General features: G+C 36.9%; 3 protein-coding genes across 17 annotated transcripts in view; 2 read left to right on the top strand and 1 right to left on the bottom strand.

Moving 5' to 3' along the window:
* Nucleotides 1-9,073, top strand: part of LOC115448851 (protein shifted) — a 13,859-nt gene extending 4,786 nt beyond the window's left edge. For 2 of the 5 annotated variants that reach the window (XM_037442923.1, XM_030176430.2), the window contains exons 2-9: nt 698-858; nt 1,902-2,141; nt 2,505-2,669; nt 3,612-3,626; nt 4,805-5,005; nt 7,858-7,953; nt 8,149-8,352; nt 8,870-9,073. In XM_037442923.1, the coding sequence (XP_037298820.1) occupies nt 699-858; nt 1,902-2,141; nt 2,505-2,669; nt 3,612-3,626; nt 4,805-5,005; nt 7,858-7,953; nt 8,149-8,352; nt 8,870-8,910 (1,122 nt within the window). In that variant the 5' untranslated portion in view covers nt 698 and the 3' untranslated portion in view covers nt 8,911-9,073. The remainder of the gene's footprint in view (nt 1-697; nt 859-1,901; nt 2,142-2,504; nt 2,670-3,611; nt 3,627-4,804; nt 5,006-7,857; nt 7,954-8,148; nt 8,353-8,869) is intronic. The other 3 variants (XM_037442925.1, XM_037442926.1, XM_037442924.1) reach the window with 3 other exon arrangements.
* LOC115448859 (5-demethoxyubiquinone hydroxylase, mitochondrial) lies at nt 5,581-11,040 on the bottom strand. Of its 3 annotated transcripts, none has more exons than XM_037442927.1 (4): nt 11,022-11,040; nt 7,579-7,673; nt 6,456-6,684; nt 5,581-5,958 (listed from the first exon to the last, which is right to left on the bottom strand). In XM_037442927.1, exons 2-4 carry the CDS (start codon nt 7,660-7,662, stop codon nt 5,681-5,683), a joined length of 591 nt encoding a protein of 196 aa, XP_037298824.1. In that variant the 5' UTR covers nt 7,663-7,673; nt 11,022-11,040; the 3' UTR covers nt 5,581-5,680. The 3 variants fall into 3 exon arrangements, with proteins under 3 accessions (XP_037298824.1, XP_030032328.1, XP_030032302.1); XM_030176468.2 differs by lacking the exon at nt 11,022-11,040 and adding an exon at nt 10,816-10,988; XM_030176442.2 differs by lacking the exon at nt 11,022-11,040 and adding an exon at nt 10,739-10,870.
* Nucleotides 10,356-27,461, top strand: LOC115448809 (DNA-binding protein Ewg). 9 transcript variants are annotated; one of them, XM_037442917.1, is made up of 12 exons: nt 10,356-10,471; nt 10,638-10,708; nt 14,269-14,428; nt 15,269-15,434; nt 15,845-15,969; nt 16,272-16,445; nt 17,618-17,893; nt 18,163-18,279; nt 19,732-19,854; nt 20,442-20,696; nt 25,319-25,456; nt 25,745-27,461. In XM_037442917.1, exons 3-12 carry the CDS (start codon nt 14,330-14,332, stop codon nt 25,784-25,786), a joined length of 1,515 nt encoding a protein of 504 aa, XP_037298814.1. In that variant the 5' UTR covers nt 10,356-10,471; nt 10,638-10,708; nt 14,269-14,329; the 3' UTR covers nt 25,787-27,461. The 9 variants fall into 9 exon arrangements, with proteins under 9 accessions (XP_037298814.1, XP_037298818.1, XP_037298813.1 ...); XM_037442921.1 differs by lacking the exons at nt 10,356-10,471; nt 10,638-10,708 and adding an exon at nt 10,880-11,009 and having other exon boundaries at nt 15,281-15,434; XM_037442916.1 differs by lacking the exons at nt 10,356-10,471; nt 10,638-10,708 and adding an exon at nt 10,880-11,009.

Below are 27,461 nucleotides of genomic sequence, written 5' to 3'. Positions count from 1 at the left end.
TTTGGACTGTAAAGAGGGACGCTCTAATGAAATCATGATATACGAGTATATCGCCGATAGCTCGCTCGCCATCGTTAATTGGAAATCTATGCATTGGATGCTCGTAAAATTGGATGGGTTTATCTTACATGTTTTTATCAACTTTTAAAAGTTTTTTTTCTTTTGTTTTGGTATCTGAAGTTGCGTAATGTTACTTATATCGTTGACGTAATGTTTTCTTTTGTTATTTTCAACTGTACATATTTTTTTATAATATACTTAATTTATTATACTATGATGTACGTTAAGTATTGGCAACTCACTCCTGGCACTCCCAAATAAAAAAGCCCGTGATTTACAATTTGTGTTTACTATTAGTCTTCAAGTCGCGACTGACTATTTACATAAGGGTGATCTTTCGTGAAGTGTTAGTGGGCAGGGCACATAGCTTGCAGAGCTGATGGCCGTTGGGGTAAGAAGGTTCTGGAGTTGAGGCCACGAACTGGCAAGTGCAGCGTCGGGCGTCCACCCACGAGGTGGACAGAAAAAAGTCGCAGGAGTTCGCTGGATGCGGGTCATTTCCAATAGGGCAATCTGAAAATCGTTAGGGGAGCTCCATGTTCAGCAGTGGACATCCTGCCGCTGATGATAATCTTTCTTAGGATTTTCGTTTATCGTCGAGTTTTCTGGATAACCAGTAAAAGTATAATTTGTGTAGAATGTGGCGATCGGCTTCGCTTGGCGCGCGCGTGTGCGCAGGCGTGGCGCTGGCGATGTCGCTCACGCTGGGCGCCGGTCGCCGCGACTTCAAGGACCCTGAGGCCAAACAACATGATATCTCACTCTGGATCGAGGAACGACAAGTACGCATGTTCAGTGGTAAGGACATTATTTATAAGTAAATGGTATTGCCGAAAAAGTCTCTCATTTCAAGACCCAAAACTAATATATACTTATTAGTTTTACTCACGACTCCGCCTGTATGAAAGTCATTTTCCGAAGTGCCAGTCCCGCTGTGCACTCCCACGATAAAAACCTGATATTTCAGTACGTACTTATTTATTTAGATGTGCATTCAGAATTTGGTCTATCTATACGCTAAATTTCGTTCAGCGATATCAAAAAACCAAGTCATGTCCAGAATGATACTTGGAACCTAGCCACAGATAAACCATTATAATCTATGAGTAATACTAATTAAGACATTTAATGAACTTCAATCAAGGCCTCCATTTGTTTTGACGCGGGTTTCATTTGATGTAGCGTCGGTATCGCTATTATTTTGTATTTATCTATTGCCCTGGTCAATGTCAAGGCCTAAATGTTAAACAATCAACTTGGACTGTTTTATCCGTCTATCCAATACAAAAGCATAATTATCTCTTTGTAAAGAATTGATAAACCTAAATATTTTTTATACCATCGAAACAAGATGCATTTCTCGAAGGTCATGTCTGTATATGCCCATTCGGCCATAAAAAACCCAACACCAATATACAGCCCTGGAGCAATGCTTGTGCGCTCGGTCTCCGCACCGAATGGACGCCCATGCATTGGAGGACATTTGCCGCGGACCTAGGTACACAGTTCAGTGTGAATAGCTCTTGGATCTTGGTTGTATATATTGGCATTGAGGCTTATTAAGGTTCGCGACCATTTCCCTTCCTTCTCCCATCCAACCATCCTAAAAAGGGCTCACCTTCCCATGTCCTTTCCTCCCCAAACCCCCTCCCTACGTATCCTGTTGTGCCGCACAACTCTTACCACCATTATGCTATCGGATAGCGGACCTCGCCCCCCAACAATCACCGACATCATCTCTCATTTGACTCAGAAGGATAAAAATCACCAGTACATATTATTTTCTCAGTTTAAATTACATACCGTACAGTTAGACTGGTAACCTCTGTTTCATCTTCCAGGTATATCGATGCGGATATTCGCTATCGTAAATGGCCACGTGTCACCATACGTGTTGGATCCGAACTTCTCTAACAAACTGCCGCTCATACCCTCAGAGGTGGGATACGTGAACTTCACGTGGAGGTCTAAGAAACGGTACTATTACGATTTCGATACGCTAACGTCGTCAGACCCTAAAGTATTGAATCCGCCGTTTCTATCTATAAAGCCGCATGGAAGGGTGCCCAAAACTGCTAAAGGTAAGGTTTTTGAGTGATTTCTTTATATGAATTATTATGGAGGCCTTAGGCCCTTAACGCCTCAGTTACCTCCTATTTGTTTCTATTAAAGCCGGCAATATATCCAGAATCTATTGGTATTGTGGATGTTTGAAGGTGGAGACTGGGTAACACTTAATATCAGGTCTCTCTTGCTCGATTGCCGAACTATTCTACAAAAAAAATATACAGATTGGATATATGCTTTTGTTTACAATAATGAACTGACTTTGGATGTGAATCTTGGTATAACGAATGTTTATGGACTGTGATAATGATCTTAGTGACGGGTCGTAAATACCCGAAATGAAATGAATGTTTTTTAGACGCGCAGTTTGTTCACAGAGTTCAGTATAAACTTGCCATGCGTGGGCAACAGCAGCGGCGTGGCGACCTTTGAGATTGGTCTTGTACTTAAAAACGGTCGAGGGATGCCGTTAAAAGGTACCCCATTAAGGTTACGTCTAAAGAAGGAATGCGCACAGAGAGGTGTGTATTTAGAAAGGACAGGTATTGTATCGCCAACGCATTTTTAACCCTTGTACGCCGGTGATTTTGACGTTGTTTTACAATGAAAGCGAAGACTGTGTCCCCCAGACAAACATATTCTGTACAAGCAGTGTTATACATCGCCGAACAACATCAAAAACACAGGCGTTACGCTTTTACGATACTATAAAACGTTTAACAATACCCACATTCATCCATTGATATTCACGATGAAAGCTTTATTAATTCGAAAAGAGAACAGCTCTGGCGTCACAGGAGCACTAAACATTGCATTTCTATTTCCAGCTGATGTTTTGCTTACGCTACTAATACTCGTTTAGGTAGTCCCCAGCGAGCGAAGTCTTCAGATTGGCGCCAACCACCCGCGCCATTGTGTTATTGCAGAACAATACAGTGATTGACATTCTATTACAGTTTTGTTTATGGATTTACGATGGATTATATTAGCTCTCGTACGTCGAACAATTGGTCATTTAGATGTTTAATATTTAAAGAAACTCGTTTTTTTTACTATTATTGCTTACTACGCTGTACTGTTTGGTATTGAAAGCAATTGAATAAAAATCGAAACCTATAAATAAGGAAGTGTTTTATAAGCAAAGAAAATGTATTGCGTTCTTATGGCCCTCGCAATAAAATTAAGACAATTCCCTTATATAATATATTAAAGATTGTAGATAAACTTCGAGGAATTACTGCGTATGAGTTATGAGGATGTCAATAACTGCGTAGTTCTCCCTATAAGGGCGCGTGTCCACTCACTACAAGGACAAGCACTCTTAAATCCATAATTTCCTATACTGCGTTGCTCCTCTATACTAATAAATAATAGTGTGCTAGCCTGAAATACTCCAGGCCATATTAACATGAATGCGTTATTTTCCGGGTGCCTTTTTCGCCGAGTATGCTGTTTGGCTGAATTCGCGGTGCCTCTGCTCACAGCATTTACACTTTTAGGTTTGTACCACACGCTTGCTTTAACATTAATTACTTGCTTTTTACGAGTGGTTACACAATCCAACAATATTTTTTTCGATTTAATAAAATGATGTTATAATATGTCATCATAAACTATGAAATTAAACTAAAAAGTATATGCATTTAGTAGTTTATGTGGAATAGTATTCTACCTACTAGTTAAATAAAATGTTTTGTTGAAAACAATCTGTAGGTAATAGTTGAAATACATTATTATTTTTTTTTAAATTAAACTATTTTTGGGGGGGACTCCCCGTGACCACGAAGGCTGCAGTCTTCGAAACGTCGGGAGACAACTAAAATATTAAATCCACGATAAAATCCGAAAAGTAGTTTAACTTTAATGTCTAATATTCGCGTAAACAAATACCCACTTATGATTGTGTAACTATTCTGAAAAAGTAGAACTCTATTATTTTTTAAAAATAATTTTAACTAAGATATAATAATTGTTTATAATATTTAAATATTGTTTATATTATAAGGATTATAGAGGTAGGTACTATGGTAAGCACGCTAATTTAAAGCCCCTCAAAATCATTATGGCAGAATTTATGTATACCCACTTCATAAATAATCAGAGTCGATAATTAAAAGCTACGTGGGTACACCAATTTATCGAGTATATACTTATTTTAATATTCTAACTAATAAGTTGAAATTGCACATACATTATAAAAGCCAGTAAATTTCGCACATTATCTGAGTATTTCTCAAAATAGATGAATGAAATAGTTTTTACAAAATATTCTGTTTCATCTGCATTTTTTGTTTGTCTTAATAAAGATCTTTCTACCTATCCTAATAAATAAAGCTGAAGCTTGTTCTTTAAACGCGCTAATCTCAGGAACTAAACCGATTTTAAATTATTTTCTCTAATAGATTAATTACCCCTGAGTGCTATACACTACTTTTATCGCGGGAAAACATTTATCCCTGAATAACTTTTTCACGCGAGCAGAGCCGAAGGTAAATATACTATTACTACTATATATAATATAATACTAGTCAAATAATATTTATATACAATTAATTTATTAACACAAACAAAAAAAACAGATGAGAGAGAAATATTAGTAATAACTTTATCGTGATGTATATTTATTTGAGAAATACCTACTAATCTAGTAATATTTGGTTATATTTCTATTCCCTAGGACCGGATCCAGAATGCGACAAGAAATGTGCTAACCAAGGCTGGTGCAATGACGAGAAGATATGCCAGTGTCCCGAAGGATACATGGGACAGCACTGCAGGACCGCGCTCTGTTACCCGCAGTGCATGAATGGGGGAAACTGCACTGCCCCTGGAGTTTGCTCCTGCCCCCCAGGGTATCAGGGGAGGAATTGTGAGGGAGGTAAATAGACTACTTGACTACTTACGAGACGACTACTTACTTACTAGACTACTTTCTTTGCAAATATCCAAAAGATCGTAATCCCTTATAATAGTCGGACCAAATCCACTCTACGCTTAACTCCAAACTGCGTATTGGGCTTCACAATGCCAAGGATAGGAATATTACTCCATGTTCAGGAGATCACGACCCTCAGCAATGAGGAAAACGATGCGAAACTGATTCAGACTATGACTTTATTATAGACCTAAAAAAATAGTTCGCAATGATCGCCTCTGTTGTAGTACGGAACGAATGCTTATAGGCGTTTGATCGGGAAGAGGTTAACGATAAAAAAATTAATGAAAATCTATTTTAATTGTCAAAACAAAAATGAAACAGAATTAAATGTTCCATGACCAAAATATTTTATAAAAACAAAAAATCTTAACGCACAAAAAACGAGATATTTGCAAAAAACTAAACTTTGGACTTAGCCGCGAGTACCTCGACAATACGTCAATGTTTCATCACAAGTAAATAACACTCGAATATGATTCAATCGATATATCCTCTGAGAACAATAAAACGCAGTATAATTTAATTATTTTATTATCTAACCACGTCATATCAAAAGGAAAGCAAAAACACTTTTTAACCTTTTTATAGTCTATGTGAGGCACTTCCGTACTTAATCTAAACCTTTTTGGATATCGCGATGGCCGCCTTGCAACCCGCCTTGATAACCTCAGTCAGGGCCTTGTAGAAGGGCGCCTGTTCCGCCCCGTGGTCGATACCCGTGTCATGATGCTCCTGTTCTTCATCACGGAACTTGGTGATGGTCTCCAGGATCTCCTTGTCGATGTGAGGATCTTCCATGAGAGTCCGGAGTTGGTCGTTATAGTGGTCCACTATGACGGTCTCCACTGCCACTGTGCACGCCATGGCTGCCTCTTTTCCAAGAAGTGCTGTGCCTGAAATTGTATTGTGGTTATTATTATGGATTCCATTGACAAGAACAAACAAAATCTGCACAATTATTTTGTGATCTTTGCTACTTATTTTTGGTCGCTTTTCCGTACTGCGCAGAATCACCAGTTCAATGTAAAAGACAAAAAGTGGCATCATTCGACAAATATAAATTGTATTTGCTTTACATTACTGTGTACACAGTACGTAGCGTGGGTTGCTGCTGCCTCTAGACACTGAGCGAGAGCAAAAACAGGCAGCCCCCCTCCCCCTAGCTACTCATAGACGCAACAGAAACAAATGTGGGGTTTTATTTTAGGGATATTATCGTCTTAAGTACAGTTCAGACTGTCTGTTATACGTTGTCTTTCGGATAACACCACAATTAATTTATCTTCTTTAGTCCAATTAATTTGATGAAGCAGGCTCATTTATATTTCCAAATTTTTATCTCCCTCACACATAATATAGCAAATCAAAAAATCTAGCAACTGCCACTCACCAGCTCCCAGCATAAACCCGGCCACATTCCATATCGGCGTCAGCACAGTCGGCCTCACTCTGTACTCGTTGATGAGCTCCTCAAACTTCTCGCGATGCTTCTTCTCCTGGTCCCACATGTGCTGTATGAGCGGGCCCTCGGCGGTCCGGCCCAGCACCGCCATCTGTCCCGCGTAGATGCGATCAGCCCCCAGCTCTCCTGCATGATCCACGCGGATTATTTTATCTAACTGCGGAATTCAAATTATCTTAGTCAAAATATGTAGATGTAGATGTTCTGGAAGTATGAAATGAAATTATTTATTTGAACTTATAAATTTTATATATTATTATATTCCGTCAATATTAACTTTACGAGCTTAACTTTTTGAGCGGCGATAGCCTAGTTGGGTGTGGAACGGACTGCCGAGACGAATGTCCGCAGGTTCAAATCCCAAGGGCACACACCTCTGACTTTTCTAAAAAATCATGTGTGTATTCTTTGTGAATTTATCGTTCGCTTTAACGGTGAAGGAACACATCGTGAGGAAACCTGCACATCCGAGAAGTTCTCTATAGGAATTTCGAAAGTGTGTGAAGTCTACCAACCCGCACTAGGCCAGCGTGGTGGACTAAGGCCTAATCCCTCTCAGTAGTAGAGGAGGCCCGTGCTCAGCAGTGGGCAAGTATATAATACAGGGCTGATATTATTATTATTAACTTTACCATCAGTTCGGCAATCAGTTCTTACCAGAAAAGAAAGAGGATATTAAACTTAAAATTAGAAGGTGTTGCTCTTTTCAAAATCAGTTTAAAGTATAAACTACAGTTGCATGACACAGTGAAAAAAATACTATTGATGTATTGTTATTGTTTAGAGCAGTTCATTCGTATACTCGCTAAATAGATAAAAATATTTTTTTAGTTCCCATACGAGAGTACTACCCTCTCAGGAGAAATAGGAATTAAGGATGCTGATAGATAATTTCCTTGTATATTACTTAACCAAATCTATAAGATTGAGGTGGTGATATGGCAAAAAAAACGGTCAGCAAAACACCGCTTAGCATTTTTGGGTCATGGTAGAGAGCAGACTAATCACACAAAAGCCTATTGAGTCTTCATAAATATAATGGAGCACTTACATGTGGGTTCTTTTTCCAATACGGCCTGCTGCTGCTACTGGAGTGTGTCCACCGCACCGGCGCACGCAATGGCGGACGCCACATCTTGTCGCGTTCTGTAATTAAAAAAAGAACATCAAATTCAGAACGTCCAAAAAGTGGCCTGCACCACCAACCTTGTGGACTCAATTACCCTTTTTGTTATATTGAACTCAACCAACAAATGTAAAAATCCACGCTTTAGATACATTTCTGAATCCATTCTTCAGTATATCAATGACTTTGAGTACGTTGTTACAGGCATATGTTCGCAGAAATGTTTGAATGGCGGTAAATGCATACAAAAGGACACGTGCGAGTGTTCCAAAGGGTATTACGGTCGGAGATGTGAATTTTGTAAGTAGCACCAAATTATTTGTACTGTTATAATGATTGATTTACCAAAATACGCATTTTTTTCAATAAGAGCTAAATAACGATGAGCACTTCCACCTGATGGTAACAAAAAGACAGTCTGAATACTATTTTAATAAACGTTCTTGCTAAACAGCGTTTTACTGCATTCCCTTAATCCCACTGATATTTCGGCAGCAAAATGCGTGATCCCGTGCCTCAACGGCGGTCGTTGCAAGGGTGTGAACAAGTGCCGCTGCCCGGCAGGGCTGGGCGGTAACCACTGCGAGGTGGGGCGCCGCGCCGGGGACTGCTCGCGCGGGTGTCGCCACGGCAAGTGCGTGGCGGGCGGCTGCGTCTGCGAACCTGGCTGGAGAGGGCGGCTGTGTCACCGGTCTTCGGGTAAACATATGTTTCAAAAAAGCCAGCATAATTTTGCCGACTGGCGAGGGATAATCTCTCGTCAGCCGACGTCATATGCACCCACTCCACTTACTATCGGACGCAGCCGGACCATTTTGGCTAGCAACAAATCCCATCTCCCTATCACAATCATGCTATATTTTTTAAATTTTATCCATATATCTTCCTAAATCCCTTTGTCTTTCTTTAATATTGAATTTATTTCTTGTATTATTTCCAATAAGGTAACTGATAGGCATTGACTTAATTTTAATATGTTCTTCCAAAGCCTTCTTCTTTTCAAAATGGCTCCACCGTTCCATCAGTGATTTTATCAATGTCAAGTGGGTCAGAGTTAAAATATTGACATAAGATTATTAAAATAACTTTCGACTCAAATTGAACTAAAAAAGAAGACACCAACAACATCCAGTGACAATTATTAATGCTTAAAATCTTAAAAATTCCACTTAATACATATTATTTTAATTGTAATCTTAACTTTCAATATTTTCAGGATCATCTGAAGAATCTGGTGAATACAAGAGACCACGATAATATCAATGTGACAGAAGTTATAACTGCTTCAACAATGTGATTTCTTTGTTAAAGAGATATTTTTTATAATTTGATGATTTAGTCATTTATTTTTAAGTCCTATGTCATTTAGTTACTAATTAGATGTAAGATCATGCAATATTATTAAACAATAATGACTGTATGAATAGGTTTTATTCTACCCCACAAATCTATGTAATAACATTTTATTTATTTTATTTCCTCACAATATTGATTGGTAATTTCAAATGTTTACTAACATTACAATAGATTACTTTAATATAGTAAAGTAAAAAACTTATTGATTTTGAGGTTAGCACGATAGATATTTCTGTTACTATTAAAGGATACTTTACTAAAAATGAATCCTGTAAGGCCATCAGATTGTTGCAGCATTGATTATTGCACAACTTTCATTTCAATGTTTGTGTTGCAAAATGTTAAACTATAAAAAGTAAAAAAAAGGATAGCTTTATTGGTATGGAGATAGTATAAGACCCTGGGAAGGTTATAGGCTACTATCCCGGGAAAATATATAGTGGGACCTTTATCCCGGAAAACTCCTTCACGTGGGCGAAGCCACGAGCAAAAGCTAGTATATATATATAAAGTATTAGGAAAAGTTTGGTCTTTTGAAGACAATGAGACATTATACCCAAACAAAAATAATGTCAACAAAAATACATAACCTTGTCTTGCCATATTAAATTAATAGATTCATAAAATCAATATTACTATAAGCTTCACATTGAAAAATACACTTAGTTCAGATTTTGTGATTTTACAGTAAAAAAATATTGTGTGCACACCTACATATCTTAGAATTTTCTAAAAAAATTACATTGCAGGTATGTGAAGTCTGCCAACGTCCATTATGCCAGTGTCAACTTAGGCTTAAAAGGCCATACTCTGCAGTATGCACTGTAGACTATATAATACAGGGCTGGTATTATTTTTGGTGCCTGATTTAAGCTAACATTATGTTGGGACAAAGATAAATTATGCAAACTGATCTTGCTACTGCAATATACCTTATCTATAAAGGAAATAGTCTGGACTTACATTATGCCATGTAAGTGGAATTGGATGCAAGTGGATCTTCCCGAAAAAATTGTACATGTAAATGAATGATAGAATCAGATAGACACCTTGGTAACTTTTATTATTTACCAAAAATATATGTACCCCTAACTATCAAATCTATAAGCTACTTGATAAAATCTATTAGGCCATAAATTGTATTTTATATGACAACTATTACAGACAAAAACCAATAGATTAAAATGATTGAGTAAGAGTGATTCAGCTGATTCAAATATTGATACCTACATATAAATTGGTTTACAACATACATTTCTGTGTTTTCTATTGATATGTGCAAATTAGCGAAAATCGATAATATTGTGACATCTTGATGTCTAGATAGGCCAGCTGTGAAGGGACTAGCCACTGCCATACTAAAATACAAAAAATAAACAGAGTACCTAATCTACATATGTATATTGGTGAAGATTTTATAACCCATAACAATATAAGATGTTTGTTGTTTGGTAATTTTATGGTAAGTACTATTATACCATCACAAATATTTGTGATTATTTCAGACACTGTCTAAGAGGAGCGTGCATCATATTTTACATACCTTTTTGTAATCTTTACTTTATATATTTTCTTGCTCACTTTTACCACTTCTCCCATTTATTTTTATAAACTACGCCCTTTTTTAGGCCCCTCCTACAACCCCCATGGTCCAACATAAAGATAATGGATCAATAGCAACTGTTCACACTATAAGTAGGTAAGTATTATATATACTAAAAACACTTACAAACTTTAATTGTGGTCGACAAATAACAAAGCACGTTGCGTAATATTATAAATCCTCAATTTACGTGAAAAACCAACCTCTTAGCGCAAAAACGGGACAGTTTATTTACATTGATTATAAAATGTCAAACTTGGTTTGTGAAAAACTTGCTAGATGGCGCAACATTATGACGTGAATTGATCAATTTCGAAAATAAACTTGGAATTTTCCTGAACGTCCAGCATCTAAGGGCGTAAGAACTAATTAATACTAATATTTTTCTGCAAAACCGGTGAGTATTTACCTCTAAATGCGTGTTAATTCACTCACCAAATCATATTTCGCTGTCCCCCTCTCGGGTTGAGGGGCGATTTCCCTCCCCATGCGAAAACCACACCGCGCAGACTCGTACAAAATGGCTACCCAAAGATATGAAGTTTACACGGTCTACATACCGCGGCCACCGATCGATACCAATGGAGGATTTGGATTTTTCGGGGTCTCTCGTGCACTCCGTAAAATTTGTGAATTAAGTGTCCAGCTGAGTGTTAAAGTCGTTAAAAGTGCAGTTTTGAACGAGTTACATCACAGCGAGGCTGCAGAACTTCAAATTGGATCACAAAATGTGTTTCAAATCACGCAGGTGCGTACGCAGCCGTAGTCTTTCTATTCTGTCTGGGCCTGCTCGAACGCGCGACTCCCCTTCATGATGGCCATTCATTTGGGCTTATCCTTTACGCCGCCGCAAAGAGTTCGCGTCATGCGTCTTCGAAATTGACCCGTCGCGGCCCACCATGCACCGCGCAAACAAAACATACATCGTATGCGTCATTTACGCGGCCGTCATTATGGTGTACGGACTGAAATCACAAAATGCATCGAAACCGAGACATGGAACTACCGGCTGATGCATATTGCGGGAGCTGAAAACATTCCATTGTAGTCAAAAACGATGACTCCACATTGCTAGGACTTTTCTTGTCTCTATTTAATGTAGGCAATCATTTGACTGTGTGGGTAGCACGAGTATTGATTTTTCTCAGCTAGCCCTCTACACAATAGAACAGTAGGACATTTTGTGCCTTTTGTGCCTACTAGACGAATACTTTGGGGTGCTGAAGTTGCCGACCAACAATACGGTTTTTCGGCAGCCACCAATACTCTTAGTTTCAGAAATTGTTTGAGTTTTACTGTGTGAAGAAAATCTATTCAGTATAATACCTAGGTAATGTTTCTACCATTAAGTTTCATTAAAAGAATTTAAGCAAATGAGCATTTTCATTGTATTATTATTTATTTTATATCATGCATATTAGATGTTAGAACTTAAAAGTTCTGCAGTAGGTCAAATCTAGTGACATTTGGAATGAGTATTGATTTTTATTTGTTCTGTTGTATCTCCATCTTCATGTCTGAAAGTAACTCAAAAATATTCCCAAAATTAATAGGCACAGAGAGTTAGGCTTTTCATTAGAGACCCAATTTTTTTTTACAAATTTCTAATTAATTATTAGTTTATTTGTTACATCCTTCTTTGTCTTCAAACAATCATTAAACCATCTTACAGTGCAATGAATAAATCAGAAAGTGCTTATTCATCTATAAATGTATTTTATTTAAAACTAGGTCAATGTCTACTTTTATTTACTGCTTGAAGTATAAATATTGATCTCTATAAACTGACATGTATGCATTAAACTGACACTGTGAATACTTTATGGATTAGGCTGGGGTAACTTTTTTGTTTTACGGTAATAATATTCACCCTTTTTTAAAAGCAACCCCTTGGACAATGCCCATAACTTGTCACGGTTGACAGAACATGATTTGTGTTTTATAATTATTTTTATGAATCTAAGCCAAATGTTAATTCATATTTTAATAAGTTTATGGAGAAATGGTGTCATTTCTGAATCATAGTTGGTGTTGTGATATTACATCATGGTGTGTGACTTTTTAGTGTTATTGTTTTTGTTTATAAAAGCATAATGGTGTAATTTAGCTTCAAGTAAATTTATTAAGGCTTAAAGTTGTTAAATTAAAAATATTTATATTAATTTACTTAAAAAGAGTAAATATAAGCCCAACTAATGCTGGTGTATTAAACATTAGGCCAACTTTAGTTATGAAGATGTTATCTATAATTTCACAATGTTTTTAAATTACTAAATATAAATAATCTAATATCGCAATGAGAATTGTAGTGCAGTACTATTCAGTGCTTTGAAAATTGCAATAATACATCTATCATTTTAGAAATTAGTGAAGAGAAACTAATGATCACATTTATGCATAACATAATTAAATTATAAATCAATTGTTTATGTGCCATATTAAGTTTTATTTATATGAAGTCACATTTAGAATGAAGCACAATGATGACCAGTTAAAGTATAATAATAAACATATTTCAGGACAGTTTCCTTTTATTATGGTTGTTAAAAATGATCTACAGCGTACACATTTTATATAAGTGAATTTGATTACAAAATAGATTATTAAGTTCATTTTAATGTTTACGGCTAATGAACTTTTTAATACACAGATAGAATTTATATAGCAGCAGGCAGTATGTGCACAGGGTCAATTTGATATTGCGTTACTAAATAAAACCCCAATTATTGTATTAAAAATAACACTTTACAATAAGTTACTCAAGCCGTAGATGTAAAATAAAAAAGTGTAATTTTCGAACAAAATAAATATTAATAAAAAGTAATTCTCATTTTACACACCCTAATGTTACTACTACTCTAAGATAATTAATTCCAGAGGCAAGATCACACTTTCAACCAGAAATACACATGCACAAGCCATTTTTCCTCTAAACAGCAAAAATATTTTTTGTGAAATTATTCTTTATTCATGGTTCATTTTGGCTCAGCTTTGGCTTAGCAGAGGTAAAGATGAGCATGTGGTTCCGGTTATTAACGCATTGTCATCCTGTATAATACAGGGCCGGTATTGTATAAACTATTCTAATTGATACATTTTATTTCATTGATCAATTACTTCGATAGATTGGATCGATTATAAATATCTGTCGTAAGACGTAACACTCGCAGTGTTTAGATTTATTTCCGTCCTATTGCGAGATAGGCGGCGAGCTTATCGCTATATCATTATATCTGATATAAATTCTTTCTGTCTCACTGGTAATATATTAATGTTTAGAACAGCCTACCGATGTGCGTGTTTTTTCTTACATTATTGAACGCTAAGCGGGATGTGAAGGAGCAAAAGACCAGTACAACTAGCGACCAGATAGATACGTCTTTTCCTAATGAACTTCTTTTCTATCTAGGCGACTTTTTAAATCGTCTATTAATATTACTACACTGTATTAAAGTACACAACGTTGCGCGATATACTTTCAGCAAGTATAACTTTCTTTAATGTAAATAATTATTATAATATTTAAATTAAATTTTGCAATGACGCTGTCGCGGCCACTCCATATCTCATGTGGCGGATATGAGCCATCTGACACCTCTGCCTTACCGTTAGAATAAAATCGTGAGCATATAAAAATGAAATTGATTTTGAACCAGGTGGTGAGAGGTATCACAAGGCAAGCGTGATACTGGCCAGAGGCCCCGAAGACATAAACCAATGGTCCATAAGTTGAAACTTTTGGAGGAAGAAGGCGACAACCAAGTCGACATTATGAACTCCGCAGTGAGCACCGAGTCCATGGACATGGCCGAGGAGGTAAGCACATCTACTTTTGCCGTAATTTTACGGGAAATCATAAATCGTGAAGTTAAACTCACAAGAGATTTCAAGCGTAATATCCGCCTGATTAGTGTTTTTTCCTTATATGGGGAAGGCCTTGAGTTTGCAAAGTCCTTCTTCCTTCTTCATCCATTGGAATAAAAATTCGGTTTATATCAATAATTTATCATGTTATTAAAAACACACACAAAAGTAATTGAGTTCCCGCCATGAGAATCAAACCCAAGACTTCCCAGTTCATTGCGTATGCCCATAGTCGTTGCCACTAGACCCAGGAGGCGGAGTAGAACAAAAATCGATTCTGATTGAAATATTATTGTATTGTGATACTCATGTTGAAATCTGAGTGAAATGTTTGTTTACACTGTCTGGAAGTTGAGTCGGAAAAAATTTAGGTCAAATTTCATTTTTATAGATTACCTTAGTCTTTGTATATGTTTGAAAGAATGTCTTTATTGTAGTTTTGCGAATCGGAATTCTCATATAACCTTATAACGAACGGAACTTACATAACATAAAACTCCAGGTCAGGGTTTCATTTTAAACTTTAGTAAATTCTGTGAAGTGGTAGGGTTTATCTTTTATAACACATCAATGGTGATGATTATTGATGAGAAAGTATACGTGTAGTTATACCTTGCCAGTTGACACAATTATACTCGCATTTTCGAATACTATACAGGTTGATCTTGAAACGCGACACTCATGAGTCACTATAGCAAGCGACTAGGCGAGTTTTACTCCTTGAATACATGGGTCACTAATTTCGGGTTACAAATATATCAACCGCAAACCCTACAGAGAGTAGATCTCCAGTGGTGTTCGCAGGACATGTCGCAGGTGGACGGGTGCGGGCTGAGCGGCGCGTCCGACGACGAGGACGAGTGCGTGTCCTCGCCCACCGGCTCCACCTACGACGACGGCGCCGACATCATCAAGAACGCCATGAGCGACGAGGTCACCAAGCAGTTAGCCGCTGCGGGTCTGTACATTATTTCTTCTAATACGCACTACTGTGCCAGGAACCACGCCACCAACCACCATGATAGCTCTTCCTGAGAGATACAATTATATAGTGATAGGCAGTGATATATTTGATGATTCAATAGATTTCTTTATGCACCTAACTTTTTCATCATTGCGCCACCCTAAGTTGGCTGGGAGAGAATGCCTACGGCATTAAGTCTGTGTACAAAAATTAATTATATGTAAAGTGCAAATAAATATTATCATTAGTAAACACACTAACAACTGTACAGTTGTGTAAATGAGTTTAGTGAGTAATTCTCAATACTTGACATAAATACGTTGGTAGTTAGTACCTAATGTGTAAACAATGAACATGCGTGTGACGTCAGTCTCGGTGGATATTTTATATTGGCAACGCTTCAGGGCCCGTAGGCATGGCGGCCGCCGCAGCCATAGCGTCATCAAAGAAACGCAAAAGGCCACACTCCTTCGAGACAAATCCATCAGTCAGGAAACGGCACCAGAACAGACTGCTCAGGAAATTGAGGGTAATACACTAATTAAGATTATCATGTGTTGTATTTTTCATTTAATTCCCTGCCACCATATTTGCATAAAAATTGATGAATTATAATTATTAAGATGGCGTGACGATAAATCAGATTTTATTGTTAGATAGTATTTAGTCGACAAATTGACAGGTTATCAGAAGGTAAACTATTTGTTTTTTGATAAAATCCTTCTGAATCACTATGTCTCAACTCCACTAGATCAGGGATTATTAAGGGTATCGCTAAAATGCTCGAGTCCTGACCACCCCATTTAATGGTACAACGGGTGTGTGGTACAGCAAACGATCGAGGAGTTCGCGACTCGCGTGGGCCAGCAGGCGGTGGTGCTGGTGGCGACGCCGGGCAAACCCAACACCTCGTACCGCGTGTTCGGCGCCAAGCCGCTCGAGGACGTGGTCAGGAACCTGCGCTGCATGATCATGGAGGAGCTCGAGAATGCGCTCGCGCAGCAGGTAATACAACGCACCAACGTTATTTATCATAAATAGCACGTTACATAGTTTTTGAACGCACCCTATGCCAGGTATGGGCCTAGCGAACGAGTCCGAACGAACACGCGAATATTGTGTGTAAGGCGAACATACGCACGGTCCAACCATAGCTTTTGAACGCACTTTAAGATGGATTCTGAGCAAACAAACGAATCTGAACACATGCGGAATGTATGAACGATTGACCGAAGTCGAGTGAATTTGCGGTCCTAATCGATGACCCAATCGCTCCCGTTCGCTAAGTGTGTACCTGGCTTTATACTCACCAAAGCAGAACTAAGCAGTATACCTTTCAATACCTATTTTACACCCTTAGTGTTGGTTTTTAGTATAATACCCATATGAAACCTGAAAGCATGCTCGCATGTTGTAAAGATCCCATAAAATATATGTTTAGTCTAACCATTCCCATCTTTGAATAATGACAATGTTATTTAGATTTTACAAAAACAAAGGGTTAAAAGTCTTTTTTGATATTAAAAAATAACTGTAGTCAACAAAACCAATATTTAGTTATATCATCTCATCAGGCATTTCATGAAAAATAGTTGCAAAAATATGTTTCGAAACTGTGTGAATGATAGCGGCACAGCCACATGTTTCAGTGCAAAGTTTTTTTTTTGGGAAGACAGCACAATGCCAGAGGCGTCAGTTTCTGCACTTATAAAAGTGGTAATATAACAAACAGATATATTATAATGAAGCACTTAGTAAAATTAAATATATTAAAAAATGTTTAATTACTCACTGTCTACAAATCACATATTTTAGAAACATACTATCGAGGTGGCCGTCATAATTGGTAATGTAAAAAAATAAAACAATCTGTACAGTATGCTCATTAAGAGTTAGAAATCCAGTAAAGTTGAAAATCATTCAATTACACCATGTATTTTTACAACTATTGCTGTCGAAATTAATAAATTATCTTGATCCGTACCGATCGCGTAAAACGGACCAATCATAATAGAGTTTGATTTATATGAACATATATATCTCTATGTTACTTATTTATTTTCGGTTTTGATCGACGGATATAGATGAAAATGATTTATTAATTTAATCCATGTAAGTGGCTGATGGGTGTTGGTAGTGATATAGTTGTCGTTGTTCGTCCTGTATAACGACGTCAGTTCGGGCTGGGCGCGTGCCCGCAGGCGCCGCCGCCGCCGCAGGACGACCCCTCGCTGTTCGAGCTGCCGCCCCTCATCATCGACGGCATCCCCACTCCCGTGGAGAAGATGACGCAGGCTCAGCTGCGCGCCTTCATCCCGCTCATGCTCAAGTACTCCATGGTGAGGGGCAAGCCGGGCTGGGGCCGCGAGTCCACGCGCCCTCCGTGGTGGCCCAAGGACCTGCCCTGGGCCAACGTGCGCATGGACGCGCGCACCGAGGATGAGAAACAGAAGGTAATTACATAACAACCGGACACCATCTGACTTTTAGCTACCATTTATATACACCTAGACAGGCTCATCTATTTAGTAGGAAAAGACCAATACAACAATACTAATTTTCAGCAATCAAAATGTTATACATTTTAAAACTCTGACTCAACTCCCTGCTAAATTAGAATTGGGTCTTTCAACTGACATGTGATAATATTAGCTCCTACAATTATGCCAATAATTGTAGAGAATTATGTGAGACGTACTAAACATTCGATGTACAATTTCAGATGTCATGGACACACGCGCTGCGACAGATCGTGGTGAACTGCTACAAGTATCATGGCAGGGAGGATCTGCTGCCGGCGTTCACGGAGGAGGACGAGAAGGGACCCCCCACACAGCCTGTGAGTAGCCAATATGTAGAAATTTATTGTGGAATGAACGGGTATATCAAACTAATTCATTTAATTTTATCAGCTCCTGATACTAGTCTTTTAAGTTGACCAATTGTTGCCAGTTGAGGAAAATAAGTCTTTAGTATAGTGACAACATATACATTGTGTGATGTGATATTACTAAAAATTTGCTGATTGGAAGTAAAAAACTCTTGAATTGCTTTTATTCATCACTCCACGCGGCACGCGGAAATATATTATGACTTAAAGAGTGCTGGCCTTGACTTCAAGAGCGGCGGCTTCTTTGATAGGATTATCTTTATCGACCAAATATAAAAGGTCGTCTACATGAATCAGTTGATTTTAGGTACGTAATACGGAATTAGTGCCAATTTCGAAATTTTATAATTCAATATGACGTGTTCGCGTTTTTCCTCACCCGTTTCTTTACAATGTGGATGTTATGCATTTGCGACTACAATCTAAAATACGAGTGTTTATTCACGCTGTCGTTGTGGACGCTGCCTGGACCGGTATGTTAGATCTCGGCGTGCATGCCCAACGCGAGCTCGAACTCGTCGGGCGGCGGGGGAGGCGGGGGTGGCGGGGGAGGCGGCGCCGGACGCTCGCAGGCGCCGCAGAACGCACTCGCCACGCAGCAAGTCTGCATCGACCAGATGACGCTCGCCGACGTCGATGTACGACACACACACACATACATACATTCACATATACACACACACAAATTAACGTGTTGGATTTTTACACATACAAAAAATGTATCAATTATAATGATGAACCAAACATGAAACTCTAAGGATTTTATTACTGTATTCATTCCTGTTTTTGGTCGACATAAAAAAAATCGGCGTATTATGAGCATCAAAATATTCAGAATTCTATCTCCTCTATACCAACAGTGAAATTGTATCTGAGGATGAGGTCAGAAATCAATATCAAAAAATATTTTTACAGGGTGTTGTGGAATCAGAATATCAACAATAATTCTTGTTACAAAATTATATATATGTTATATATTACAAACTTTGTTCATCACCAAAACATGTAAATTTAATCATCATTTAATCTAATTGGATATCAAATATTGTTTAAAAATAATAATATTCTTGCTATAAACTAGTAAATACATATTCTAAAAGTTCTATTGCCTTCTATCAAACATTTCAATATATTACTATTATTTTCAGATTGCTAGTCTTAATTATTGATGTTAATAAAAAGTATTATAATTTTCTTCTAAGTTCACTAATAAACCCAAATCATACGCCTTTTATGTTGTTACCTATACCCTATTTCTGCAACACCCTATGTGTGACAGCTGTATTAATTTATTAAAAAAAAAAATTGGCACCTCTGTCATACTAATCAACAATAAAAAATCAACGCAACAGAAAAGAAACCATGTTGATATATTAATATGATCGGTTGTTATGTTGTCAGATGTCTCAGTACGCGCCGGCGGTGCTGCAAACCATCACGAACCCGGACGGGTCGGTGTCGCTGATCCAGGTGGACCCCAACAACCCGATCATCACGCTTCCGGACGGCACTACGGCGCAAGTGGTCAGTAAACGTAACAAGTATCGTCTCAGGGGCCTTTAATTCACTATTAAAGTGTAAACTCCTAACAGTAATGTTATGTTATCTTGGTTAAATTAACGCGGAATAGTGTTCTGCAGGCGTAGCCAAGATGGCTTTGTACAATCGTTGATGTTAATAGAAAACGCAATGAATGTATGGGAACATGATGTTGGGGTTAGCGACTGTAGGAAGTCATCGCGCTACGACCACGTGTATGCCAATTTCAATTATCATAAACGCGATGAGGCGTCTTACATGCTTATGACATGTTAAAACACGTGTGACATAATTGGGAGGCAATAGCCAAGCAGATGATGACTTGATTTTCTTGGAACGGGGAATTTGGATACAAATAAAAGGGGATAGTTTGCCTGAATCTCACTGATGCTGAAGCTCACTGCTTGGTAATATGGTTTTAAATTTTAAAAAGGCTGGCCTTCCTAACAAATACGTCTTTTGAATATATACTTTTAGTTAGCCAGTAATCTGATTAGCTTCTAAATACTTGGTGACCTACGCCAACATGTTCAAAAGACACCACTATTACGCCACTGTGTGAATATGTTTAGATCCACAGTGGCGAGGGCGGCGCGGCGGCGCTGGCGGGGCTGGACGGCGAGAGCGCCGTGGCCGTGGACCTGAACGCCGTCGCTGAGGCCACGCTCAACCACGACGGACAGATCATCCTCACCGGAGAGGACGGGCACGGCTACCCCGTATCCGTTTCCGGCGTCATAACGGTCCCAGTGTCAGCGTCCATGTACCAGTCGATGGTGGCCTCCATGCAGACGCAGGACGGCGTGTGCGTCGCGCCCCTCGTGCAGGTCAGCAGGGTCAAGATCGAACCCGACGATGCGTACATCGCGTAGTCGATAATAGAGGTTGTTTGTGAGGTTTACTTGGTGTTTATTCAGACTGGAATAACATATGCAGAACAAGGTCAATACTGTTAAGTTGAGAAAATTATTTCGAAGGTAAATATCTAAAGTTACAGTGGGACTGATATGCCAACTAATTACACCATGAGCATGATGAATAATATAAACATATTCTTATAAATAATTGGCGAATGTCGTGACACCATTAACATCACAAACAATCTCCATAACGACTGAACTACGACTCGATAAGGGTTGCCATTACATGGACAATAAATCTTAGACTAAATGTGTTAGCTACAAACTAGCACAATAAACGAACAGACTATTACGTACGTATGAATTTATTTAGCTTAAATAAAGGCATAGAGATAGATTATTTACATTATTATTATTTATTTACGCAAATTCTGTAAGTGTTTTTGTTGCAATTTTTAGTATTGAGTGTAGTCGCTTTACATACCTTGCAAACTTTGCCAAATATTATTAAGTACAAAACTGTAGGGTTGCGATTACCAATTAAATTAATTCATTTCATACGTGAAAGATTTTTTGTAGACTTCGTATATGTGAGGGTAGAGTGCAATACTGTGATTTATAGTCTTATTTAAAAGTTCTGTATATCATGACTTTATACTCACACTTGACGCCTAAGTCAGTCAGCATCAAACTGGCTTGTCATTCAGTTGACTAAAAACACATTAGCTGTTCAGGTTATTGTTAATCTATTTTCGCTCATTCACATATTAATAATCTTTTTTTACCATCGAGCTAGTATACAATTTCATGAAAGCTTTTAATTATGAGAGGTCGTAACAAGAGTTGCAATTTTGGCAATGTGTCGCGCCCCGAGTCCTCATCTAGTGCCATACAGTGATACCGCCAGTGATTATATTGTGATATTGTAGCGCGTTTACATCGAAACTTATCTGCTAGTGCACGATAAATTTTAATTAAGCCTGGTTGTTTCAAAACGTTAATAATTTCCAATAATATTGGTCTGTCAGGTAATTTAGTACAATCAAATGGGGTAAATAAGGATGAAACTGGTCCTATAATTATCACACAGATGGATGGAGTTTTGCTGGCTCACTATTGCATGATTCTGTGTTTTATTTGATGTGCAAATGGAATTGTATATATCACATGATTCTAAATCTATTTCAGTGAAAATTTCCAGTAACCTCGAATTATAAATAAAGGCGAACCATAAATTATTGTATTCAGATTTTTACTAACATAAAATTTTTACATCTACATTTTGCAACATAAGTAAAAATTTACCATAGGACCTTGTTATAGTGAACCAGAGATTTGTTATCAAGTATTTATTTATATTTCATAGTAGTGGAATTTATTTATAATTACACAAATTGGCCATTTTCGTCTATATTCATTTCAGTTAAAGTACTGAAAACGTTGACATAATCCGCGAAAATAATTTGTTTCGCAAACCACGTTTATAAGACATTTGAAACAACCCACACTTATTGGCGCACAGGTAGATTTCGTGTATGTAGGGTTTAAGAAACATTTAATAGATATATATCGTTTATAAATTAGCTGATGGGTTAAAACAACTTAGTTCATGTTGGAATGAAGAGTTGGAAATAAAAGTACTTTCCTGAATAAAATTTATGGAAAGAATTTGCAAACGATGCAAACAAGTGTAATTGGAATATATATTTCGAATTTGTGTAAGCAAGACGAATGTGCATGACCAAAGGTTATCGAAAACCGCATCGCTTAGTTAGTCTAATGTGTAAGAAGAAAATTTATTGCTTTACTAGCATATGTTAAAAACGTTTGCCATTTTATTATCTGAAACATGACATTTACTGTTGATTACGAATCAGGCTTTATTAAGTGTTCGTGTCTCCGGATTTTATGCATGTTTTCTCTTTTTATTTTATTGTGGCGTTTGACATAGATTTTGTGTTTTGCTTCATATTATTTTGATTGAAAAGTGGTGTTTTGCAAAAAGAAATTATTTTGTGTACATATTTTACATTAACAGGCATTACAACCACTGTTCAATCATAAAAGTGTTAAAAAATTGTAATTGCACTTTTATTTTATATTATAAATTTTAGTATCCAAATTATTTTAATTAATGATCCAGACAATCAAATATAAATTTAAACCAAAATAACAATATTGAAACTGAGAGTTAAACAAAAAACAATTTAATTATTTTTTTTACTAACTGTTATTTTTCTGGATCATGAATGGCTATTGTTATTTTTATTAGCATCAGTGATGTTAGCTTATATTGTAAAAACCTGACATACATTGTTCTAAACAACATTATTTGTACCAAAGTTAAGCATTTAATGAGCTAGTACTGCCAATGCATGTGTTTTGCGTATTTATTTACCTCCACGGTTGTTGGCATGAGTTTGAAAATGACTGACTTACACAGGTTAAAAAGTTGAAAATATGGTCACTATACTTTTAATTTATTCAACAAACCTTATCGGGTCATCTTACAATGTCAGCCACATGAAGCAGCCTATGTGAGCACTTCAAACAGCAAGTTCTTTATACACTCTTCAACTTCATTGAAATAATCTGCTCTACTAGTGAGATGGTTTAGGCCTAAGTCCATCACACTGGTCTAGTGCGGATTGGTAGACTTTACACATCATTAAAATTCTTATAGAAAACTTATATTGCAATTTCTAATGAGAGTCACAAGTCACTCCAAACTCACGTTTACAACCGGACGGACGGCAAGTATTAATTTTTAGTTATAATTTGCACAAAGCTTCTTTTATGTTACTTCACATAGACATTGTTGCCGTTTTATCGTTTGGTTTATTATTATTGTGTAAGTGCAATATTGTGTGGTGTGTGTGTGTGAGTGCGCGCTCGTGTATGTGTGCGTGAGTGTGAAATTATTCGATGTTACCCGTTTTGTTTGAGTATTATGTTGCGTTCTAAATATTTTGTACTGCAGGATGTTTGAATTACTTAAAATTGTTTATAATATGTTTAATATTATAATGAGGGTAATAAATTTATAAAAAAAAAATTGTAAATGCTAATCTATGGAATATATGGAAACAATCATTATTAATATTGTTATAAAATAATAGTAATTATTGACAGCTTAGTGTTATTAATTTAAAGTAAATTTTGCGAATATCGGGAGGTCCACATTTGCTTAAAAAAGACTGTCATTTATATTATTTGTGAATTTTTTCCGTACTTTTAACAAAAACAAAATTGGTGTATAATATTTTTAGTTTCCAACGGTGCATATATCCTTAAAATGAAAATATCTAGTCTCTAAATATACATATAATTCTGTGGTACAAAACATATAGAACACAAATAAATGTATATAATACAATTTATTTTTAATATTATCCTTTTAAGTTGACAAATGTGTTGTAAATGTTACGCTTTATTTAGTTTTTACCAAAATGAAGATATGATCAATTATTTTAAATAATTTATCAAGTTCGTGTGCAATTTTCTAGTTACTTCCTGAGACATAAAATAAAATACAAATTTGAGCCTTATTAAGCAGTATTTGAACCCACTTTTGAGCTATATTATTTTCGGTTAACACCAAGCTGCTTTAGGGTGGTTGTCTGAAATAAGATTTCAAATCTCAGTAATTTTTTTATGGAACCTTAAATAGGTGTAAACGGACTTAATTGTGAACAATTTTAAAGAATTATTATCAAATCAAACTTAAATATCAGGATATATACGATTTTTTCTAGTCGGTCTGAACGAAAATAATGACTTGGATTAAAGTTAAGTTGCTTTTTAATAATGCTTCCAATCTAAATTTCGTTATACCTCTAAATGCAAATTCACTCTATTTTACTGATGCTCAATATTTCATGTTATTATTGCGGGTTCAAATCTGTATAGTGTCCGCACATTGAGTGCGTCCCGTCGCCAATAAAATGTGGACCGAAATGCTTGTTTCATTTGTACATATTTGTCACAACGCACGTCCCGCCTCACTCGCACTGCGCGCGCATGTTTGCAGGTTTGTATTTTTGTTGCTAGTTTTATATTGTTATTTCTTTAAGTTTTTTTTAATAGTCTTAAAATTTTACTAAATAGGAAATGCTTGCAGTTGGTTTAGTGTAAAACATGGAAGTCTTCAACATAAGCATAATGTTTAATTTAAATTATTAGACATTTTAGTTTTTACAAAAGATCAATGCATTGTGGTTTACAATAAACTATTTCTTGTTTTCAGTTGTGTCGGTTGTCACCTACATGTTAATTTTACTATGTTTAATTCTATATTACAGTAAATGGAAGCAAATAGTATGGTTTATTACAAATAGATTGTTATAGTATACTTTACCTGCGTAAATAATAATAATAGTAATTCTGACACCCAATAGGCCATTAGGGCATTGATAAATAAGTAAAACTAAGACTGCCAAGTGAGTTGCCTGCATAAAACAGAAAAATAATAAAAGCTGTAAACTCGCGCGTAAACAATTAATACAAAATAAATTTCGATAAACATCACCGTTTACTGTCTCACTTAGTGTAAGTTCGTCAAAATACCACTGAAGGCGGGGATGTTGCAGGTGGAACAGAACGGCGAGGGCCTGGAAGCGATCTCGATGGGCGGTGGAGTGGCGGGAGTGATGCTGCAGGGCGGCGGCGAGACGCAGGTGTTGCAGGTGCTCAGCCTCAAGGACGCCACCGTACTCACCAAGGCGATGGTACACACACCTACCATAGAATATAACACACTTTCTCTTATACAGATAGGCGAAGGTGTAAATCTTGTAAACCTTCGACTACCTCTATTGGGTATCGAATTGTCATTGGGTATTTAATTCAATTTGCAGCCTGTTCCGCTCCCGAGTCCCAACTAGGCTGTTGATCGGGATGCTACCGGAAAATCAGAACTCGCATTTCGCAGTATAATAAATTGAAATATCGATCTCACAAAAAATTTTTATTCATAGTAAAATTTGTATAGTAATTTGAGCTTTTGCATATTGCAGCAAGTGAAGTCGGAGCGCGACGCGGTGGTGGCGGACTCCTAGCTGCTGACCCTGGTGGCCACGTCGCCGCCGCCCGACCACGAGCCCGACGCCGGCGACATGATGGCCGCCGACACATAGCGCCCCCGCACCCGCGCGCCTCTCGCACCGGACCACGCTCTAGCGGCGGCCGACGACCCAGGGCTCCCGATATGTGTCATCGTCGACACTAAATCTGTATAGGTCGATTGTATTGATATATTGTACAGAAAATTTCAGTAACTTTGCCGCTAATATGTAATACAATTTAATTTGATAAATTCCTGCATTGTATAAAATAACCAATTTAAAGTGATATAATGAATGATCAGTATTGTATTTTGTTTGAATTTTCATTGTATTGTAAGGACAATTTTTGTGTAATTTACGAGTAAATTATAAACTGTAATGGCAGCCCTGGGACAGCACTCGGGTGGTCATTTGCGATGGGCACGAACACTATAGCAAAATAATAGTTCCAAATTAGAGTAAAGTTATATATAAGTACACGCGGACCGCGCGCGTGTTTGTAACTCTCGCGCCGTTAGATAAATATTTTTAAATTAACTTCTTAACAAGACTTATGTTAGCAAATCGTTCATTCGATAACAGATTTGTGCAATATTTTACAAATGCCAATCGCTTTTATTTATTTATTTATGAGCAATGTTGATTTTTGTTTACCTGAAGTGTTGTAGATTAATTAGGTCACGTGATTAGCCACGGAGCATAGTGCATCAAAATTTGTAAAACTGTAAATAAAACTAAATGGTGAATGATGTGCTAGGTGAATTTGTGTATTTGCAAAAATATTCGTTAATAATTCTAGCTTTAATGAACATATTGGCGTATTGTAGTTGTATAGTAAAAACTATATCGACATTATTAAATCAAATAAATATGAAAGTATATTATTAAATTTCGGGTGAACAAAAACTAACACTAAGATTCCTTGCCATCGTACGCGCAAGGAATGACACGTAATATAAGAATACATTCCTCGTAATTTTATAAGTAGTGTTTGTTGAGTACATTGTTGTTTATGTTTAATTTATTTCTTGATAATGTTTGTTACCGCCACCTATATTCTAGTCTACTCGAGTCAAAGAACGAATCTAGTCTCACCAATAAATATATAAGTGAAATTATATGCGATATGATTTTATCTAAACTTTTATATGTAAGTCACGTATATTGAGATAGAATAAATTTATATAATTAACATAGTGTATTGTAAATTGGTGATTAAATTTTACAATTATTACGCAGGGTCGTGTTCCGTGAAATTTGGATGTTAATGGTTAGACGGCATAACATATACAGCGATGTGTGTTCCGAGCGAGTTCGGAATGTTTCCTACGTTTTGTAAATAAACCTATGGTAGGTTTTGAATCGCGTAAAACGTTAAGATTAATATTTATAGTCGGGTATAGACATAGGTAGGAGTTATAGTACAAATGGAGGTGTCGTGAGTGAAGGCATTTCGTTTCGGTAAAAGACTATAAACGCGTAGTATGTTTATTGTTTGGTTTCTGTCCATATTTTATTTTTGTTTATTAATTTATTTGAGTTGTAGTCTTGAGTTTGTATATCGCGTAGCATGAATAAAGCACAATTTTGTTGTTAAGTACAATAATTTGTGATGTAAATATTGGTATGGATGTGTGAACATGGCCATCATTAAACTATTTACGTATAT

This window comes from Manduca sexta, chromosome 25, assembly GCF_014839805.1.
Source record: "Manduca sexta isolate Smith_Timp_Sample1 chromosome 25, JHU_Msex_v1.0, whole genome shotgun sequence".
In the NCBI taxonomy this organism is placed as follows: Eukaryota; Metazoa; Arthropoda; class Insecta; order Lepidoptera; family Sphingidae; genus Manduca; species Manduca sexta.
This window is presented reverse-complemented; position numbering and strand designations above follow the sequence as displayed.

Bases quoted from the DNA above. Each gene is read 5' to 3' on its own strand.
- LOC115448859 (XM_037442927.1), bottom strand. From the start codon at position 7,662: ATGTGGCGTCCGCCATTGCGTGCGCCGGTGCGGTGGACACACTCCAGT. The intron at 6,685-7,578 runs GTAAGTGCTCCA...TGAATTCCGCAG, and splicing joins ATTGGAAAAAGAACCCACAT to TTAGATAAAATAATCCGCGT. The intron at 5,959-6,455 runs GTGAGTGGCAGT...ATACAATTTCAG, and splicing joins CGGGTTTATGCTGGGAGCTG to GCACAGCACTTCTTGGAAAA.
- LOC115448809 (XM_037442917.1), top strand. From the start codon at position 14,330: ATGGTCCATAAGTTGAAACTTTTGGAGGAAGAAGGCGACAACCAAGTC. The intron at 15,970-16,271 runs GTAATACACTAA...TGTGTGGTACAG, and splicing joins GACTGCTCAGGAAATTGAGG to CAAACGATCGAGGAGTTCGC. The intron at 20,697-25,318 runs GTCAGCAGGGTC...GGGATGTTGCAG, and splicing joins GCGTCGCGCCCCTCGTGCAG to GTGGAACAGAACGGCGAGGG.